General features: G+C 37.9%; 1 protein-coding gene across 5 annotated transcripts in view; it reads left to right on the top strand.

Annotated features, from left to right (window-relative positions):
* EXOC6 (exocyst complex component 6) overlaps window positions 1-21851 on the top strand; it is a 180080-nt gene that overhangs the window by 119754 nt on the left and 38475 nt on the right. For all 5 annotated transcript variants that reach the window (XM_061162191.1, XM_061162195.1, XM_061162192.1 and 2 more), the window contains one exon: window positions 3983-4124. In XM_061162191.1, coding sequence (XP_061018174.1) covers window positions 3983-4124 — 142 coding nt within the window. The remainder of the gene's footprint in view (window positions 1-3982; window positions 4125-21851) is intronic.

The raw sequence follows: 21851 nt of genomic DNA on the forward strand, positions 1-21851 counted from the left end.
TGCATAATATTTCTGAGTCTATATTTTTCTTGACTTAAATAAAAAGTAGCTTATTGTGCAAAGTTGATCTTTTGTGTGGGTATAAATAAAAGAAAATGGATTCTCCTGGGATCTTTAAGGAAAATAGACCAACACAGAAAGAATGATTGTGATTTCAAGAGCACATTTTTATGTAAAGTGTATTTGAGAGAATGAAAGCAACATTGAAAAATGCTTTCAAATAATTATTGAAATCAAGCCTTCCTATTTTATTAGATCTTTGAAATAAGAGAATGGTGAGAAGAAATGAAAACTTCAAATGAAAATTTAAATGTGTCAAATTAGTTTCTAAGTATTCTACATTTCTCCTACTATTATATTAGAGTAGATCTATCAAAGTGTTACTTTGAAACCAAAACTGTTTTGAGTTATAATCTAATAAAATGTGTTGTATTTTTGTTACCATGTCATTTTATGATGTTTCAAAGGAAACAGAGTATCTTTACCTAATCTATAATAGTAAATTATTCTGGAAATTTGGCTTGACATACAAACAGATGTGTTCTCTTGATTCCTTTTAAACTGAGGGTTGGTGGTTTGTGGTTTATTGTTCCTGTGATTGGCGTTAAAAGCCTTATTTCACAGCTTGCAGTGAGGGACTATTGGGTAAAGTCTGTCTGTGTTCCACAAACTAAATTCAAAAAGTGTCAATCAAGGTCTCACACAGGTTGCTTAGAGAATGAGTTTTCTTACTGATTTCACCAAATGTCGCCTCATGCTGTCTTTGATTGGCACAGCCTGGCAGGGAGGATGGATGAATCTGTCACCGACTGGATAATTGTGTTGCTGGACTCAGTCTGACATCAGGTCTTTGACTCTTAAGTGGCTCAATACAAAACAAATTAGCAGATTGTAGTCATATTTCTCATTCTATATGCTTTGACTTTGTTGAATGCAGTCCATAAATCATATTGACTGACACACAAGTAAATGATGAAAGCTGCTTTTGAGACATGAATCTAGAAAGCAGCAGTGTGAAGGTGCCATGGAAGGATGCATATGGTTGACCCTCTGGGAATTTCCTAGGAGCCAAATGTCTCTTTACCACAATTGTTCTTAGAAGAAAAGCTTTTGGGTAATGCGAAAAGGATCTAATATGTCAGCAGATTCTCTTTTACAAGTTCCTTTGAAATACAAGAAGTTTGTCCAGGGGTTTTCTCTCTGTGCAAGTTGTTTTTCAGCAAAATGTGAGAGCAGGGTAAAGAAGTAGTTACCTTTAAAAGCTTGGCAGGTGTTTTTACTTACTTATTGAAATTCATGTTAAAGAAAAAGAAAATGTTAGCAATAGTTGCAGTTAACTTTTCAGATGAGAGGAGCAGAAATTTCTAGGCGCTTGATACTAAATGTGCTATATTTTCTCAGTCACTTCATTTAATTATTTTGGTTTTGTTTGTTGTATTGTTAAAAACCAGAACATCTATAATGAAAATGGCCAGTTTTTAAAGATAGTTGTAAAAGTACTTAGATTATTTTTGTTCTAGAAGGTGATACAGTATTAAAAGCATCAACAATAATAGCAAAATAGTGTTCGGAAAGGAGTGTTTTGGTTATACAAAAGTGTACCAAAGGCTACAGGCATCAGAAATGTTTGGGGGATGTGCAAGTTTCTGGAATATTAAAATTTTCTGTCTCAAAATAAGTAATAGATACAATTTAAGAATATTTGCTCACATTTTATAGTCAAAGAGTACACATTAAAAAAATTGATCTTATAGACTATAACTTTAAGTGTTTAAAGGATTTGAATCTTTGATATCAATTTTGAGCTATAAAAAGGAATTTTTCATTTCAATATTTTATAAACATTTTAAACTTCTATCTTTGAGAACAATAAGCCTGTATTTAATATGCATAATCAAAGGAAGTTGCATGTGTTACTTAAACAGAAACACGTGTGAGTGTGTGTGTGTGTGTGTGCGCATGCGCATGCATGCTTGTATGTTTTCATTACCCACATCCACCAAGTTTATGAAATAGCCTGTATTTTTGTACTAGTACCATTATTTTGGCTCCAGTACTATTGCTGCATAGTCATATGTAGCATCTGAAACCATGTTAAAATTTTACACAGTGTGTTTGTTTATGAAATGAATGTAGTAGTAACTGTTTTTGGTAGTTTATTAATCTGCTTTTGCAGTTAGTACATTAGAGTGGCAACATAAGTAGGACATGGAACTGATTTGATGAAGTTACATTAAAACTAAAACGTGCTAGTTGTTCCATTAGGTCAAAATGACATTTCCATTAAGTTTTTTCAAGCCTACTACACTGTAATTAAATTACATGCCATTGATTTCTTCTTTTTCTGTCTCTCCCCTCCTGCTTCTCTTTCATATTGATATTATTCTGCTTGGGAAATGGAGCTGCATGTCTCCTAGACTAATTCTTGGTTTGGGGATCTTGAAGCATGCTGGGTTTTGCATTGTTTGTTACATTCCTTTTTGGCAGTTCATCAGTATTTGTCAAACATATTGTTTGCATCAGCTTTTATCTCTAAAGTTTCTGATTTAGATATTGGCATTCCATTTCAGATGCACAGTTTTTTTTACTGTGCATAGTGTCTAAATACTAAAGACTTATCAAAGATTCGTAAGGATTCATAAAAATTGCTTGTTTCCAGTCTGACTTTAAATGTGTAATTGAATGAACAATTGTTCAAGTAAACATCTTAAAAATACATTTGTGTTCCTTGTTTTCTAACAGATCAATCCTATGTAAACATTTTTGTATCAATATATTATAGCATTTATGTTTGGAAGATTTTCATGATTTTGTAGCTTTATTGGCCTTTGTGATAAGTAAGAAAAGCATAATGATCATATATCACTGGGTAAATATTTGTTAATGCTAATAAGGCAAAACATGGCACATCTTCCAAAAGTTCTTATTTCTAACCTTAGTCATAGATCTTTGAATCATATGGGTGTCGGTCCTTCACCAAATCACATAATTGTGGGTTGGAGATAGCCATACTAGCGGTGGTATTTACACTGGAAAGCTTTATCTGAAAGTTTTTGTAATATTTTTTTCAACTGTAGTTAAATAAAAAGCCTGCTTGAAAGAACAATTTATACTAAAGGCAATATTATATTGTGATTCAGCTATATAATCTAGAAGCTAGACATTTTAAATTGTTTTTATCATTTTAAAGAAAATATAGCCTGAATCAAGGCTGACAAAATTCATGTGGAGATTTAGGAGCTTATTTTAGTAGAAAATATAATGATATTATACTAAAAGACAACCACAAGTATTTGTAGCTCACTTTATATTTCTAAATTATCAGATGATTTTAAAACTTAATTTTTAAAACTACATGAACAGATCTGTAGATGACTGTGAAATCATATCAGTATGCAAGCTTTTTTTTTTTCCTCCTAATTGAAGCTATGCTCCAAACTAAGCTTCCTATTAGAAGTAAGAACTTAATGACTCAAAGTATATTTTATAAAGACATTTTACTTATTACATACATATGAAAGTATATGTTATAAAGTATATTAGGTGTAGTTAAATTATAATAAATTACACTAGTAACTTAATTCTTGGCTTGGTTAATTACATAAAGGAAAGTTTAAAGAGCATTATATGAATAAATGTTCCATCAACATGACAGTTATTTTATGTCACAAATGGCATATTTTAATGTTCTTTTTTTAAAAATACTTGAGATATTTAAAGAGGTATGAAATAATCAATAGATTTTAAACACAAACTTTAATTTTTCTACATACAATTATAACTTTAATGATGATTATATCATTAGAATGACAGGTCAACAGAATGTTACTTTCAGTTCCTGTGCTAAAAGACAGCCACTTAGAATACAGAAAGAGAAAGACCACCACTAAAAAAAATGCCATGAAAAATTTTTGTGATACTTTATGATATGATACATTTCTATGTTTGTTTATTTTGTGGTTTGGATATTTGTTTTAAACAGGGGAAAGTTGCCCAGACTGCTTGCATGTCAGCCTGCCAGCATCTGTCAACATCCTTAATGCAGATGTTACTGGACAGTGAGTTAAAACAGATAAGCATGGGAGCCGTTCAGCAGTTTAATCTAGATGTCATACAGTGTGAATGTAAGTACCTTGTTGGTTAAAATGATGCATTTCTAGGAATCTATATTTAAATTATATGGGAAAATGGTATAGAATAGCATAGTTCATTAAAGAGAGAGGAGGCCTGATCCAGTTAAACTTCCGGCAGCCTTAGAAGCAACTTCCTTCCAAGAAGAGAAAAATATTTGTTTCACATTGAGGGCCTTAGAGTGGCACTAAAGTGACAATCCGAATGGATAATTAAAAAGGTGATTTATTTATAATTCCTTTTTTTTTTTTTTCCTTTATTCCTCCTGGTCATGCTTGTCTTCTTGCCAGAACTCTCCTGAGGTTTGTAGTAAATGAATGAAATTATTGTTTGTCATTCTTATTTTCCATTCATAAACTTTCAGATACATGCTAAGAATACTCTTAGGACCCTGCATTCCAAGTGCAGTTTCTTTATAGTCTGACATTTTGATTCTCTCTCCCAAAGAATTTCTCAAGTCTTTACCTTTGCCCTTATTTTTCGCTTTATTTTCTTTAGGTGACAGGGTTAGCAGATTCCACGATCTAATGTTGACATTAGCCAGTCACCTTCAAAGTTGATTGTGCTGTTTAGTTATTAGCCTTGCTATAAATGCTTCTAGCTGTAGGTTTTTTACCTTTATACAAGACATGAGTTTATGGAATAATTTTTAAGCACTCCTTTCAAATGTATGGTATATTGATTAAATGATGAAAATCCCTGGTTGCCAGTTTAGGCAGGCACCACTGTTGATAAATTGAAAAACAGTGGGGCACAAGAAGGATTATAAAAATACTTGTTTGGGGCAGATTTTGCAATCATATATTCTCTGTGAAAGACGTTAGAAAATTAAATGTCAGTGGTTTGCAGCTGAAGCAGGAGTGACAGTTTTTTCAATGAGTAATAAATATTTGTCTGCTTCTATACAAGGCATTCTGCTAGGAAAAACATAATTAACATTAAAAAGAATAAGTATATAGGCTCAATTACTCATTATATTTATCAATCATTTATTACACAAAAAAATAACAGTTTTTAAAGACTCACCAACTTCCTTCAAAAAAAGAGAAATACTAATCTACAAAGTAAAAGAAAGATAGTTTTTCCCTACGAAAGAGAAGAATCCATTTTCTTTTCCTAGAAAGCATTTCTAATTTTCTCAAATTAGAAAGCCTTTATTATATTTGTTTCTCAAAATAAAACTGTCATTTACAAGATGATATTTATTGTATTTCCTAAAATATTTACCAAAAAGCACTTTTTAAAATGTTTCTAGGGACTTTCCTGGTGGTCCAGTGGCCAATATTCTGCACTTCCAATACAGGGGTCACAGGTTTGATCCCTGATCAGGGAACTAGATCCTACATACCACAACTAAAGATCCTACATACAGCAATTAAGAGCTGGCACAGCCAAATAAATAGATATTTAAAAAAAAAAATTGTTTCAGGAACTTCCCTGGTGGTCCAGTGGTTAAGAATTCACCTGCCAGTGCAGGGGCCATGGGTTCGATCCCTGATCTAAGAAGATCCTACATGCTGTGGAGCAACTATGCCTGTGTGCCAAAGCTACTGTAGCCTACATGCTCTAGAGCCAGTGCTCTGCAACAAAAGAAACATCTCAGTGAGAAGCTGGAGCACCACAACTAGAGAGTAGCCCCTGCTCACTGCAACTAGAGAAAGCCCAAGTAGAGCAAGACCCAGCCGAAAATAAGTGCATAAATAAAAAAAATTTTTAAAGTTTCTAACTCAAAGCAATTGTTAATTCATTCTACAAATAGTTTGAAATTGATTTCTTAAAAGTCTTTAAAAGCTATCTTATAGGGGAATTCCCAGGTGGTTCAGTGGTTGGGACTCTGCGTTTTCACTATAGAGGGCTCTGGTTCAATCCCTTGTAAGGACCTAAGGTCCCACAAGCCATGCTGCATGCCAAAAGAAAAAAAAAAGCTGTCTTATGAGATCATTTTGGTATAATACTCATATAAACTTTTTATATAAGTATTGCTTGAGGCATTTCAGAGTATTGATAATTGGGTCATTGAACCCTTTATTGGCATTTGGTTGTATCTTCTCAATTAGATATTTGTTCAAAAATGGAAATTACTGTTTGGTTAGGCAGCTTCAGGTACCTAGATTTTTTCTCTGTTCTCTTATCTCTCCTTGAAAAGCAAACCTGACTCTACTTAGAAAAGGCACATAAACACACAGCTTTGCCTCTTTGTCCCATCACAGGACACTTTCTCCCATTAGTTACTTATTTGGGTAGGGTTACTGAAGACTTCTTTTAAAACACTGATGTTTTCTTAAAAGATTAATCTCTTAGAAGAAATTATACAAAACTGTAAGGTATAACTCAGTTAAAGATGTCCAGGATCAGGTGCAAAAGGGATAAACCCTAATGAGGGCCAAGGTTCTGCTACTACAGATACGGAAAGGGAGAAACCAGGACTTAAAGACAAGTCACAGAGGTTAACTCAGCTTCTTGTAAGATTATGCCTGTAGTTGGCTCTGCTCCTTAATACTTACCACGTATTTGTTGTTGTTCAGTCCCTCATTTGTGTCCAACTCATCGAAACTCCATGGACTGCAGCATGCCAGGCTTTCCTGTCCTTCACCATCTCCTGGAGCTTGCTCAAACTCATGTCCATTGAGTCAGTAATGCCATCCAACCATCTCATCCTCTGTCGTCCCCTTCTCTTCCTGCCTTCTCTTTCCCAGCATCAGGGTCTTTTCCAAAGAGTTGGCTCTTTGCATCAGGTGGCCAAAGTATTGGAGCTTCAGCTTCAGTATCAGTCCTTCCAGTGACTATTTAGGGTTGATTTCCTTTAGGACTGACTGGTTTGATCTCCTTGCTGTCCAAGGAACTCTCAAGAGTCTTCTCCAACACCACAGTTCAAAAGCATCAGTTCTTTGGCACTTAGCTTTCTTTGTGGTCCAACTCTCACATCCATACATGACTACTGGAAAAATCATAGCTTTGACTATATAGACCTTTGTTGGTAAAGTGATGTCTCTGCTTTTTACTGTGCTGTCTAGGTTTGCCATAGTTTTCCTTCCAAGGAACAAGTTTCTTTTAATTTCATGGCTGCATTGGTTTTGGAGCCCAAGAAAATAAAGTCTTTTAACTGTTTCCATTGTTTCCTCATCTATATGCATGAAGTAATGAGACCAGATCCTTACTTAATACAGTATCAGGTATTCAATAATCACTGAACAAATAAAAATTGACATTCCATTTCCCCCCCGCTTTGGCCACCTCATGAGGCTTGTGGGATCTTAGTTCCCCAACCAAGGATCAAACCTGGGCCCCTGGCATTGGAAACTCAGAGTCCTAACCACTGGACCACCAGAGAATTACAACACTCCTGGTACAAAAAGAACTCATGACTTCATGTGATTGATATGTAAATCACTTAAACATGGAACTTAGCTTTCTTCAGTAATACGTTCAGAGAATTTTAGTTTTCATCCCATTATTAACTTATTTATTTGGCTATGCTACGCAGCTTGCAGGCTCTTGGTAGCCTGACCAGGGTTTGAACCAAGACACCTTGGTTTGTAGTAGAAGCTTAGAGTCCTAACCTGTGGATTGCCAGGGAATTCCCTTCATGTTTATTTTAAACAGTGTTTTTGAAAGAAAGCAATTTTTAAAAATGCAGTTTATTTTTAGTTTTGATGCCATGTGTATGCTTTCTACATGTCAGGGCAGGGGAAGGAAAGGAAACGGAAACAGGAAAAAGAATTTGGTTAGGTGAGATGAATGCTAGAATATATGGTAAATTTGTGAAGAGAAGGAATATGGATGCCTTAGGAATCAACTAGGATATGGAGAAAATGGTAGTTCAAATGTAGAATCCTAGAAGTAAATAATGATTGAGTTTTGCCATCTTCCTGGTAATACACATTCACATACTCCCCTACTTTGAAACACTGTGAAATAATGCTGTCAGACTTTCCTGGTGGTCCAGGAGCTAAGACTCCATGCTCCCAGTGCAGAGGGACTGGTTTTGGTCCCTGGTCAGGAACTAGATCCCATATGCCACAACTAAAGACCACGCGCAGCCAAATAAATATTTTTAAAAATACATAAATGCGATAACCCTATATGCAAGACAGAAAAAGAGACACAGATGTATAGAACAGACTTTTGGACTCTATGGGAGAAGGTGAGGGTGGGATGGTCTGAGAGAACAGCATCCAAACATGTATATTATCAAGTGTGAAACAGATCGCCAGTCCAGGTTGGATGCATGAGACAAGTGCTCGGGGCTGGTGCACTGGGATGATCCAGAGGGATGGGATGGGGAGGGAGGTGGGAGGGGGGTTCAGGATGGGGAACACATGTAAATCCAAGGCTGATTCATGTCAATGTATGACAAAAACCACTGCAATATTGTAATTAGCCTCCAACTAATAAAAATAAATGGAAAAATAATAAATGAAAATAACCCTGTCAAGTAGTTGTCTAGCTATTGCTTGAACATTTAATTTGGGAGACAGCTACTCTTCAAAAAATGAGTTTCCATTTACTATATTACTGTATCATTTTCTTTCATTGAGCTGAAATATCATTTTCTCTAAACTTCTCCTAATGAAATCTAGTTTCTACCTTAGGACTAGAGTCACAACTAGTTCATATTGTGCCTTTGTGCAAATTAGAAAAGGTATTCTCACTGAAAGGAAAAAGTCTTCCAGTACTGTCCTCTTTATATGAATGAGAAAAAAGTTTACCCCTTTTCCAGTTGGACTCTCTGAGCAAGGCACACAACTTATCAGTTCAGTTCAGTTCAGTCACTCAGTCGTGTCTGACTCTTAGCGACCCCATGGACTGTAGCATGCCAGGCCTCCCTGTCCATCACCAACTCCCGGAGTTTACCCAAACTCATGTCCATTCAGTCACTGATGCCATCTAACCATCTCATCCTCTGTTATCCCCTTCTCCTCCTGCCCTCAATCTATCCCATCATCAGGGTCTTTTCAAATGAGTCAGCTCTTCGCATCAGGTGGCCAAAGTACTGGAGTTTCAGCTTCAGCATCTGTCCTTCCAAGGAACACCCAGGACTGATCTCCTTTAGGATGGACCGGTTGGATCTCCTTGCAGTCCAAGGAACTCTGAAGAGTCTTCTCCAACACCACGTTCAAAAGCATCAGTTCTTTGGTGCTCCACTTTCTTTATAGTCCCACTCTCACATCCATACATGGCTACTGGAAAAACCCCAGCCTTGACTAGACGGACGTTTGTTGGCAAAGTAATGTCTTATAAACTAAGATTTCAGCCCTCACTCCCTCCCCACTCCTTTCCTCAACTGGACACCTGTGTATAGTGAGCAGTCTGACAGCTATGTGTGGTAGTTCTGCTTAGGGTCATACAGAGAAAAGCAAGTCCTCATCCACAAGCCAAGTATATGAAAACTTCTTTATGTTTTTCTGAATCTTCTGAAAGCCAGACATAAACATTTCTTCTTACTTTTGTCATGTGATAACGATTTTAGAGCCAAAGCTCTTCTTTGAACAACCTGGTTTGACTACCTTCTATTTAATGTCTGATACCCAAAGCTGAATACAGAGATATGCAGGTGTGGGGGAACCAGTATAATACATAGTTGGAATATCAAATGCATTGTTCCATGTTTTGTACTTTATTAGTAAAGTCCAAACTGCTATTACCTTTTTTTGTTACCAGTGTATACTTTTGAGTCATTGAAGCTGTAGTGTTCTCAAATCTCTCTTTTTTTTCAGTGTGATTTGTTTTTCTTGTATGATTAGTTTTTATTTTAGGATTTTAAGATTATCCCTGTTAAATTTTAAGATTTCTCCCACAACTAGCCTATTGAGATCTTTTTATATCAAAATTTAATATCATCTTCAGATTTATAATCATGATTTTACTTAACAAAGTCATTAGTAAAATGTTGAACAAAACCTGATATCTGTATCCTGATATATAGTACATCAGTGATTATCAAAACATGGTTTTCAGATGAGCAGTAACTGTATCATCTGGGAACTTGCTGGTAATGTGAATTCTTGAACCCCACCTGCTGAATTATAAATTCTTGGCACAGTTCAGTTCAGTTAAGTTCAGTCGCTCAGTCGTGTCTGACTCTTAGCGACCCCATGGACTGTAGCACACCAGGCCTCCCTGTCCATCACCAACCTACAGAGTTTACCCGAACTCATGTCCATTGAGTCAGTGATACCATCCAACCATCTCATCCTCTGTCGTCCCCTTCTCCTGCCTTAAATCTTTCCCAGCATCAGGGTCTTTTCAAATGAGTCAGCTCTTTGCATCAGGTGGCCAAAGTATTGCAGTTTCAGCTTCAACATCAGTCCTTCCAATGAACACCCAGGACTGATCTCCTTTAGGATGGACTGGTTGCATCTCCTTGCAGTCCAAGGGACTCTCAAGAGTCTTCTCCAACACCACAGTTCAAAAGCATCAGCTCTTCTGTGCTCAGCTTTCTGTATAGTCCAACTCTCACATCCATACGTGACTAATGAAATAACCATAGCCTTCTCTAGACGTACCTTTATTGACAAAGTAATGTCTCTACTTTTTAATATGCTGTCTAGGTTGGTCATAACTTTCCTTCCAAGGAGTAAGCATCTTAATTTCATGGCTGTGGTCACCATCTGCAGTGATTTCAGAGCCCCAAAAGATAGTCTGCCACTGTTTCCACTGTTTCCCCATCTATTTGCCATGAAGTGATGGGACCAGATGCCATGACCTTTTCTGAAAGTTGAGCTTTAAGCCAACTTTGTCACTCTCCTCTTTCACTTTCATCAAGAGGCTCTTTAGTTCTTCTTCACTTTCTGCCATAAGGGTGGTGTCATCTGCATATCTGAGGTTATTGATATTTCTCCCAGCAATCTTGATTCCAGCTTGTGCTTCATCCAGCCCAGTGTTTCTCATATATCATGAGAAATAAGCAGGGTGACAATATACAGCCCTGATGTACTCCTTTTCCTATTTGGAACCAGTCTGTTGTTCCATGTCCAGTTCTAACTGTTGCCTCCTGACCTGCAAACAGGTTTCTCAAGAGGCAGGTTAGGTGATCTGGTATTCCCATCTCCTTCAGAATTTTCCACAGTTTATTGTGATCCACACAGTCAAAGGCTTTGGCATAGTCAATAAAGCAAAAATAGATGTTTTTCTGGAACTCTCTTGCTTTTTCAATGATCCAGCGGATGTTGGCAGTTTGATCTCTGGTTCTTCTGCCTTTTCTAAAATCAGCTTGAACATCTGGAAGTTCACAATTCACATATTGTTTAAGCCTGGCTTGGAGAATTTTGAGCATTACTTTACTAGTATGTGAGATGAGTGCAATTGTGTGGTAGTTTGAGCATTCTTTAGCATTGCCTTTCTTTGGGATTGGAATGAAAACTGATTGTTTCCAGTCCTGTGGCCAGTCCTGAGGTTTCCAAATTTGCTGGCATATTGAGTGCAGCACTTTCACAGCATCATCTTTTAGGATTTGAAATAGCTCAACTGGAATTCCACCGGTGTAGGGCTACCCAAGACAGACGGGTCATGGTGGAAAGTTCTGACAAAATGTGATCCCCTGGAGAAGGGAATGGCAAACCACTTCAGTATTCTTACCTTGAGAACCCAATAAACAGTATGAAAAGGCAAAATTATAGCACACTGAAAGAAGAACCACCCAGGTCAATAGGTGCCCAGTATGCTACTGGAGATCAGTGGACAAATACCTCCAGAAAGAATGAAGAGATGGAGCCAAAGCAAAAACAACACCCAGTTGTGGATGTGACTGGTGATGGAAGCATGGTCCAATGCTGTAAAGAGCAGTATTGGATAGGAACCTGGAACGTTAGGTCCATGAATCAAGGCAAATTGGAAATGGTCAAACAGGAGATGGCAGGAATCGACATTTTCAGAGTCAGCAAACTAAAATGGACTGGAATGGGTGAATTTAACTCAGATGACCATTATATTGACTACCGTGAGCAAAAATCCCTTGGAAGAAATGGAGTAGCCATCATAGTCAACAAAAGAGTCCAAAATGCAGTACTTGGATGCAATCTCAAAAATGACAGAATGATCTCTATTCCTTTCCAAGGCAAACCATTCAATATCACAGTAATCCAGGTCTGTGCCCCGACCAGTAATGCTGAAGAAGCTGAGGTTGAACAGTTTTATGAAGACCTACAAGACCTTTTAGAACTAACACCCAAAAAAGATGTCCTTTTCATTTTAGGGACTAGAATATAAAAGTAGGAAGTCAAGAAACACCTGGTTCAGTTCAGTTCAGTCGCTCAGTCATGTCCGACTCTGCGACCCCATGAACCGCGGCACACCAGTCCTCCTTGTCCATCACCAACTCCCAGAGTTCACCCAAACCCATGAATACCTGGAGTAACAGGCAAATTTGGCCTTGGAATACAGAATGAAGCAGGCTAGTAGAGTTCTGCCGAGAGGACACACTGGTCATAGCAAACACCCTCTTCCAACAACACAAGAGAAGACTCTACACATGGACATCACCAGATGGTCAGTACCGAAATCAGATTGATTATATTCTTTGCAGCCAAAGATGGAGAAGCTCTATACCGTCAGCGAAAACAAGACCGGGAGCTGACTGTGGCTCAGATCATGAACTCCTTATTGCCAAATTCAGACTGAAATTGAAGAAAGTGGGGAAAACCACTAGACCATTCAGGTATGACCTAAATCAAATCCCTTATGATTATACAGTAGAAGTGAGAAATAGATTTAAGGGATTAGATCTGATAGAGTGCCTGATGAACTATGGACAGAGGTTCATGACATTGTATAGGAGACAGGAATCAAAACCATCCCCAGGAAAAAGAAATGCAAAAAAGCAAAATGGCTGTCTGAGGAGGCCTTACAAATAGCTGTGAAAAAAAGAGAAGCGAAAAGCAAAGGAGAAAAGGAAAGATATACCCATCTGAATGCAGAGTTCCAAAGAATAGCCAGGAGAGATAAGAAAGCCTTCCTCAGTGATCAATGCAAAGAAATAAAGGAAAACAATAGAATAGGAAAGACTATAGAGATCTCTTCAAGAAAATGAGAGATACCAAGGGAACATTTCATGCAAATATGGGCTCAATAAAGGACAGAAATGGTATATACCTGACAGAAGCAGAATATATTAAGAAGAGGTGGCAAGAATGCATAGAAGAACTACAAAAAAGCTCTTCATGACCCAGATAATCACGATGGTATGATCACTCACCTAGAGCCAGACGTCCTGGAATGTGAAGTCAAGTGGGCCTTAGGAAGCATCAGTATGAACAAAGCTAATGGAGGTGATGGAATTCCAGCTGAGTTTCTCAGATCCTAAAAGATGATGCTGCTCCACTCATATTGAGTGAAAGTGCTCCACTCAATATGCTAGCAATTCTTGGCACAGGACATAGCAATTTCTTTTTTACTAAGTCTTTCAAGTGATATTGATGCACAGTAAAGTTTGAGAACCACATTACCTGGATCTCTCTGTTCATTTTGACTTAGATCCATTATTCAGAATCTTGTGAGTGTCTTTAGCCCGTTGTTAATTCCTTTGTTGAATTTAACTCATAGTTTTGAATCTAAGTTGTAAGTCAAAGTTATGAGCCACTTTGCTGGATGCCTTGCTGGTATGTAGGAATAATAATGGCCGTTGAGTTTTCCTCGTCTACCAGTTTTAATTACTTTTTCAAAGAAGAAAATGTTACTGCTTTTATTCTTTGTAAATCCATATTAATTCATAGTAATTACTTTCCCTTCAAAAGGTTCAGAAACTGTTACTTAAAAGTCTGTGACTGGTTTGTGGGATTAACACAAAATCCTACTAGTCTGTTTTATGCTAGTAAGAAATCCAGAGTCCAAGAAAGTCAGATAGCAGAGATCAGGACCTAGGTAAACCACCAAAGATCCTGGGCATCTCAAGAAATTCAGTCAAAGATTTTAAACGATAAGAGGTGAACGTCAAATCTAAGCATCAAGAATGGCCTTTATTTTGAATTAAATGTTCCTTTTATTTATTTTGATTATTTTTCCATCTTTATTACTTTGTAAAAACATTATGCATATATTTCCTAGGCCTTAAAATGTCGCTCTGCAGGTAGAAACAAATAGCACAATCAGCTGAAGTTGGGGAGGTAGAAAGTTAGAAGTACTTCAGTTTTTCATGTCATTCAGCCATTATGCTTTTAGTTGTTGTTTCATTTTTCTAATGGTGAAAGAATTAGTACTCATTCATCCATGTGCTCACTTATTTTTTCAAATATGTTTGTGCCCTTTTCCCTGGTATTTCTTGTGACACAGAGACTTAGGAGGTTTTAAACTGGCTTGAGCTCAAATTTCAGTCTGTAACTGAATTTTTTCCTTGTAGAGTCAACTAGTTTGTAGGAAAGATTCATTTATTCAGATGTTTAATGGGAACCTATTACCTGTTGTTACTGGGAAATAAAAAAGATGAATCAAGTTTCAAAGATCTCACATACTGGATGGGGAGAAAACAGACATGTAAATAGCTATAGTAGAACATAAATTCTTTATAGAAGTAAATATTACTTGAAGAGAGGGAGCAATTAATTATACATGCCATGGGATTGAAAAGATTGACTATCATGGAAGTGAAATTTGAGAGACTTAAAGGATGAGTATGATTTCATCAAAAGCAAGGAAGGGAATTCTGAACAGAGGGAACGGCATAGGCAAAAGCACTGTGCTGGGATTTCCCTGGTGGTACAGTGGATAAGAATCCAGCTGGTAATGCAGGGGACATGGGTTTGATCCCTGGTGCAAGAAGATTCCACATTCTATGGAGAAACTAAAGCCTGTGCGCTCTAGAGTCCATGAGTTGCAACTTCTGAGCCCAAGTGCTATAACCACTGAAGCCCGTGCATGTAGAGCCTGTGCTTTACAACAGGAAAAGCCCCTGCAGCGAGAAGCCCGTGCACAGCAGCAAAGAGTGGCCCTTACTCACAGCAACTAGGGGAAGCCGTGTGCGGCAGCAAGAACCCAGCACAGCCATGAATAAAGAAATAAAAATTAAAGCAGTTTCCTAGGTCTTCCCTGGTGGTCTAGTAGTTAGGAGTCCGCCAGCCAATGCAAGGGACACAGGTTTGATCCCTGGTCCTTGAGGATCCCACATGCCGCAGAGCAACTAACCCCATGTTCCACAACTATGGGGTCAGTGCTCTGGAGCCCAAGAGGTGAGACTACTAAAGCCCATGCAATCTAGGGCCCACGTTCCACATCAAGAGGAGCCACCGCCAGAAGAAGCCCGCACTCTAGAGTAGCCGCGCTGCTCACAGCAACAAGAGAAAGCCCTTGCACAGCAACGAAGACCCATCACAGCCAAAAATAAATAAATCTTAAAAAAAAAACATTTTCTAAAAAGCACTGTGATGAGAGCATGCTTATGGAATCTTCATACAGTCTTTTGTAGCTAGACTATAAGATGCATGATTGAAAGTATTGAAAGATATGGCAGAAAAAACTTAGACTTCTGAACGCTTGGATTTTAGTTAATAAGCAATAGAGATACATTGAAACATTTTAATAAAGACCAGGGCATGGTAAGATTTATATTATAGAAAGTTAACTCTGTATCATGTGGAAATTAAACTGAAATGAGAGAGGTACTGCAAGTAGGAAGACATTTTAAAAGACTATTGAACGTTTTCCTGTGAAGAATAGAAAGAACTTGACTTTGGGCAGTGGGAATGGAGAGAAGAAAATGGATTCCAAATATTTTGAAGGAGGGAATACATAAAGATAGTAAATAAATAAATTTGATATGAATTAGGTGGTTAGAATCACAGACTCTCCTGGTAGAAGACACCTGAGAATGCATCCCATGTTTGGGGTGGGTGGTATGAAGAGGGGAAAAAAAGAAAAGCTGTGGAAGGGTAAGAAGCGAGGGAAAAGAGAAGAGATAGAATCATCTAGGATAGAAGTTAAATTCAGTATAGAATTTATAATTATCAGCACCCTGCAGAATACTGTGCTCACAGAGTGTCTGTTGCATAAATGAACAAATTAACAAATCAAGAAGTCTCTATAGTCTACATTTACTTTTCTAGAGTTCTCCTAACTTTGTTATAAAAAAATTAAGGACAAGGACTTCCCTGGAGATCCAGTGGTTAAGACTCCGTACTTCCACTACAGATGGCACGGGTTTGATCCTTGGTCATGTGGAACCAATATCCTGTATGCCTTTCAGCACAGCCAAAAATAAATAAATGAATAAATGCTGCTTCTTTGGGGAAAAAAGTTAAGCCAGTTGATGCTACTGTACTTGTTTTCAAGACCATTCAACTTCTTGGTATATACATAACTGATCATTTATGAAATTCTTCACATATTTGATGACTGTGTTTAAATGACCATTTAACTTCATCTGTTCTGAACTGAGCAGTCATAATTTCTTTAGTATTTTCTTGTAGAATTATTTACATTTCCTTTTCAGTCATTTATCTTCAGGTCTTTTTCTGTTGTTGTTCTTGAAAATTCCATGGACAGGGGAGCCTGGTGGGCTAGAGTCCATGGGGTCACAAAGAGTCAGACATAACTGAGTGTGCATGTACACACACACACTACACACACACTACACACACACTACACATACACACACACACACACACACAGGTCAGACTGGATAAAATGTCTGAGTTAGGGGTGAAATCATATGAACTTATATAGAACTTTTTTTTTCCTTAGTTCAGTCCAGTCACTCAGTCGTGTCTGACTCTTTGCAACCCCATGAACGGCAGCACACCAGGCCTCCCTGTCAATCACCAACTCCTGGAGTTTACCCAAACTCATGTCCATTCAGTCACTGATGCCATCCAACCATCTCATCCTCTGTCATCCCCTTCTTCTCCCGCCCTCAATCTTTCCCAGCATCAGGGTCTTTTCAAATGAGTCAGCTTTTCACATCAGGTGGCCAAAGTATTGCAGTTTCAGCTTCAGCATCAGTCCTTCCAATGAACACCCGGGACTGATCTCCTTTAGGATGGACTGGTTGGATCTCCTTGCAGTCCAAGGTACTCTCAAGAGTCTTCTCCAACACCACAGTTCAAAAGCATCAATTCTTCGGTGCTCAGCTTTCTTTATAGTCCCAACTCTCACATCCATACTGGATGACCACTGGAAAAACCATAGCCAGGAAAACTGACCTTTTCCAGTGCTGTGGCCAGTGCTGAGTTTTCCAAATTTGCTGGCATATTGAATGCAGCACTTTCACAGCATCATCTTTTAGGATTTGAAATAGCTCAACTGGAATTCTATCACCTCCACTAGCTTTGTTCGTAGTGATGCTTTCTAAGGCCCACTTGACTTCACATTCCAGGTCTGGCTCTAGGTGAGTGATCACACCATTGTCATTATCTCTGTCGTGAAGATCTTTTGTATACAGTTCTTCTGTGTATTCTTGCCACCTCTTCTTAATATATTCTGCTTCTGTCAGGTCTATACCATTTCTGTCCTTTATTGAGCCCATCTTTGCATGAAATGTTCCCTTGTTATTTCTCATTTTCTTGAAGAGATCTCTAGTCTTTCCCATTCTATTGTTTTCCTCTATTTCTTTGCACTGATCTATCTTAAGATGGTTTGAGCAAATGTCAGGAAGTTAAGACCATCATTCTAGTCCTGGCTCTACCTGTATTTGGGCAAGTAGCTTTTGTATTTAACAGTTGAGAAGACTCAGTTTTTCCTGTGAAATAATGGATTTGGAATTCATAATTTCCAAGATACATCCTAGGATTCAGAGGTAGTAAAATTTAAGACAAAGAAGAGTATGAACATCAAAGTCGTATATTAATTAATTTCTTCACATCTACAAAGTGCTTGGCATTTAGAGGAAGTGGTAAACAAAACAGAAAAGGTCCTAACCCTCTTGGCTTTTAGGCTCAGTGGGAAGACATTCATTTTATGATTGCACAAATAAATATGATTACAAGTTTTAGAAAAGTAGATAGCACTGTGAAAGAGTATAAGAAGCAGATCTAATTTAGTTAAAAGGTAGATGGATTGAGAGTATTAGGTAGTGTTTATGCATAAATAAAGTGCATATTTTTTGTTAACCATAACCAATATTATTAGTATAACTATATGGTTGGCGAAGGAAGATGTCAGTTTTCATTCCAGTCCCAAAGAAAGGCAATGCCAAACAATGCTCAAACTACCGCACAATTGCACTCATCTCACACGCTAGTAAAGTAATGCTTAAAATTTTCCAAGCCAGGCTTCAGCAATACGTGAACCATGAACTTCCAGATGTTCAAGCTGGTTTTAGAAAAGGCAGAAGAACCAGAGATCAAATTGCCAACATCTGCTGGATCATTGAAAAAGCAAGAGAGTTCCAGAAAAACATCTATCTTTGCTTTATTGACTATGCCAAAGCCTTTGACTGTGTGGATCACAATAAACTGTGGAAAATTCTGAAGGAGATGGGAATACCAGACCACCTGACCTGCCTCTGGAGAAACCTATATGCAGGTCAGGAGGCAACAGTTAGAACTGGACATGGAACTACAGACTGGTTCCAAATAGGAAAAGGAGTACATCAAGGCTATATATTGTCACCATGCTTATTTAACTTACATGCAGAGTACATCATGAGAAACGCTGGGCTGGATGAAGCACAAGCTGGAATCAAGATTGCTGGGGGAAATATCAATAACCTCAGATATGCAGATGACACCACCCTTATGGCAGAAAGTGAAGAAGAACTAAAGAGCCTCTTGATGAAAGTGAAAGAGGAGAGTGAAAAAGTTGGCTTAAAGCTCAACATTCAGAAAAACTAAGATCATGGCATCCAGTCCCATCACTTCATAGCAAATAGATGGGGAAACAGTGGAAACAGTGGCTGACTTTATTTTTCTGGGCTCCAAAATCACTGCAGATGGTGATTGCAGCCATGAAATTAAAAGATGCTTACTCTTTGGAAGGAAAGTATGACCAACCTAGACAGCATATTAAAAAGCAGAGACATTACTTTGTCAACCAAGGTCGGTCTAGTCAAGGCTCTGGTTTTTCCAGTGGTCATATATGGATGTGAGCGTTGGACTATAAAGAAAGCTGAGCACCAAAGAATTGATGCTTTTGAATTGTGGTGTTGGAGAAGACTCTTGAGAATCCCTTGGACTGCAAGGAGATCCAACCAGTCCATCCTAAAGGAGATCAGTCCTGGGTGTTCATTGGAAGGACTGATGTTGAAGCTGAAACTCCAGTACTTTGGCCACATGATGTGAAGCGCTGACTCATTTGAAAAGACCCTGGGGATTTCCCTAGTGGCCCAGTGGCTTAGATGCTGCACAGGGTCCCCCCATTGCATGGGGCCTGGGTTCAGTCCCTGGTCTGGGAACTAGATCCCACATGTTGCAATTAAAATATCTCTTGAGCAGCCAAATAAGTAAATACTAATATTAAAAAAAAAAAAAAACCAACAACCCTGATTCTGGGAAAGATTGAGTGCAGGAGGAGAAGGGGACGACAGAGGATGAGATGGTTGGATGGCATCACCGACTTGATGGACATGGGTTTGGGTGAACTCTGGGAGTTGGTGATGGACAGGGAGGCTTGCTGTGGTTCATGGGGTCGCAAAGAGTCGGACAGGACTCAACGACTGAACTGAACTGAAAGACTTAGCCCACCTCAAAAAAAAAAACCTATAAAGACTTTTTTGTATGTATGTGGCTATGATCTCAGGGTCTCTCTTCTAGCCTTGAAAAAGGTCTACACCCCAAAATAAAAGGATTCTGGGAAAATTATATTGATGGTATGAGGGGATATTTCAGTATCTTTTTTTAAGTGAGCTGGATGCTATTATATTATTTGCTTACTTGAATTTGTTCCTGGTTTTAATGCCATTTTAGAGTATCAAATTTATCAAATTTGCTCCTTTTCCAAGACAGGGAGAGGAATAGACACTACCTTATATAAGAGTGGGGTGACGAATGTACAGGGGCAGTTGGGTCCAGAGGCTTGACCTCCACCGATACCAGCCACATGTAATGAAATACAGCAGTCCAGAAATCTCACAAGACCTCGGACTCCCAGGCATGAATTCTTCACCATTAGGAAAACCACTAGATGGTGCTCTTCATCACCCCTTCTAATAACACATCTGTTCCACATAGAATACTCGCCTAGCCAAACTTTGGGTTCTAACTAGCTACCTTAAATATTCAGCATAAGAAATGGAATTACGAGAAATCTCAATATGCAGATTGTTTATATTTATATTCAGTCATTTATTTAGTTACAAAATTATTCCATTTTATATGCCCTTGCCTTGTTATCCACTAGCAGTGTCTTGAGACTTTATTTAGCTTAGCCTCTTCATCTTCTTTTTCAGTCTTTTAATCTGTTTACTCTTCTGATGCTGTGGAAATTCTTTTTTCCACTTCCACCCAACCCCTGACAACTTTTTCTACTCTGTGTAGATTATTTCCAAATAATGTACATGTTATGGTAAAAATAACTGTCTGCCTTGGACAAGATTGTTTAAGGATATATATTTTCATGCCAGAGATACATACTTACAGCCTGACTTCTTAGCCATTTTTCCTCCCTCCATACAAACCCTGTACATCTGTGCATAGATCCTAAGGGCAGGAAGGGCATATTTTCCTACTTAAAGTCTTGTTATGTTTACAAATAATTAGTGCTTTTACTTCCCCTACGTGTGTGTATGCTAAGTTGCTTCAGTCATGTCGGACTATTTGCGACCTTATGGACTGTAGTCTGTCAGGCTCCTCTGTCCACGGGATTCTCCAGGCAAGAATCCTAGAATGAGTTGCCATTTCCTTCTCCAGGGGATTTTCCCGACCCAGGGGTGGAACCCGGGTCTCCAGCATTGCGGGCAGATTCTTCACCATGTGAGCTACCAGGAAAGCCCTTTTTTTTTTTTTCCCCTGTAGATACTGTTTATTCTCCTAAAACTTCATAGATTTACAACTTGGAAGTTGTTTTGTTGTTGTTGTTGTTTTGGTGATTATTACCACAACTTCTCTAGGAGATGTTATTTTTTGCTTTCAGTTTCATCTAAATTAATGCAGTCTTATCTTCTTCCCAGTTAGACTAATACAGCTAAGTTTTACCTTCCCAATAAAATGGCACCTCCCTCTCTAATCTTAGGGAATTTTTAAACTCAAAATCATTATTGTGTTGCATGTTATAGCAAAAAAAATAAGAGTAATATATCATGAAGTTATTTTGTTTTTAAGAAGAAATAATCAAATCGTAGGCACTAAGAGAAAAAAAACCCAAAGATTTTTACTTTCTTTAAAAAAAAAGCAACAAAAAACTTTAGAAAGCTGGGAACCTATTTTTAAATACCTTATTGAAAGACCAAAATCAACATGTGTTTTTAAAAAATACTCTTAATGGTCTGACTAAATGACAAAGAAATCGTATTAGGAAGTAAGTATTATTAAATAAAAATAATCAAAAGCTGGCCCAAGAGAGAAGAACAAAGAAAATGACAAAGCATATACAAAATGAGAATCTGGATGAGCCAAGGAGGGATCTGAAGACAAGCTAAAGGGATCCCCAAACAAAATCAGTCATCAGTTATTTAAGAAGTTCATAGCTTGAACTCTTATCTCTAGGATTATTGGGACAACATTTGAATAAATGAATTATTTGTATTATTCATTCATCCAACACATTTACTGAATATCTCTTGTACACTAGGCACAGAGTATGTGAAGGTTAAAAAAAAAACCAGATCTCTTATTTCTGTTAGCTTCTTGTTTGGTGGACGA

The sequence above is a fragment of the Dama dama genome, chromosome 15 (assembly GCF_033118175.1).
Source record: "Dama dama isolate Ldn47 chromosome 15, ASM3311817v1, whole genome shotgun sequence".
Lineage (NCBI taxonomy): Eukaryota > Metazoa > Chordata > Mammalia > Artiodactyla > Cervidae > Dama > Dama dama.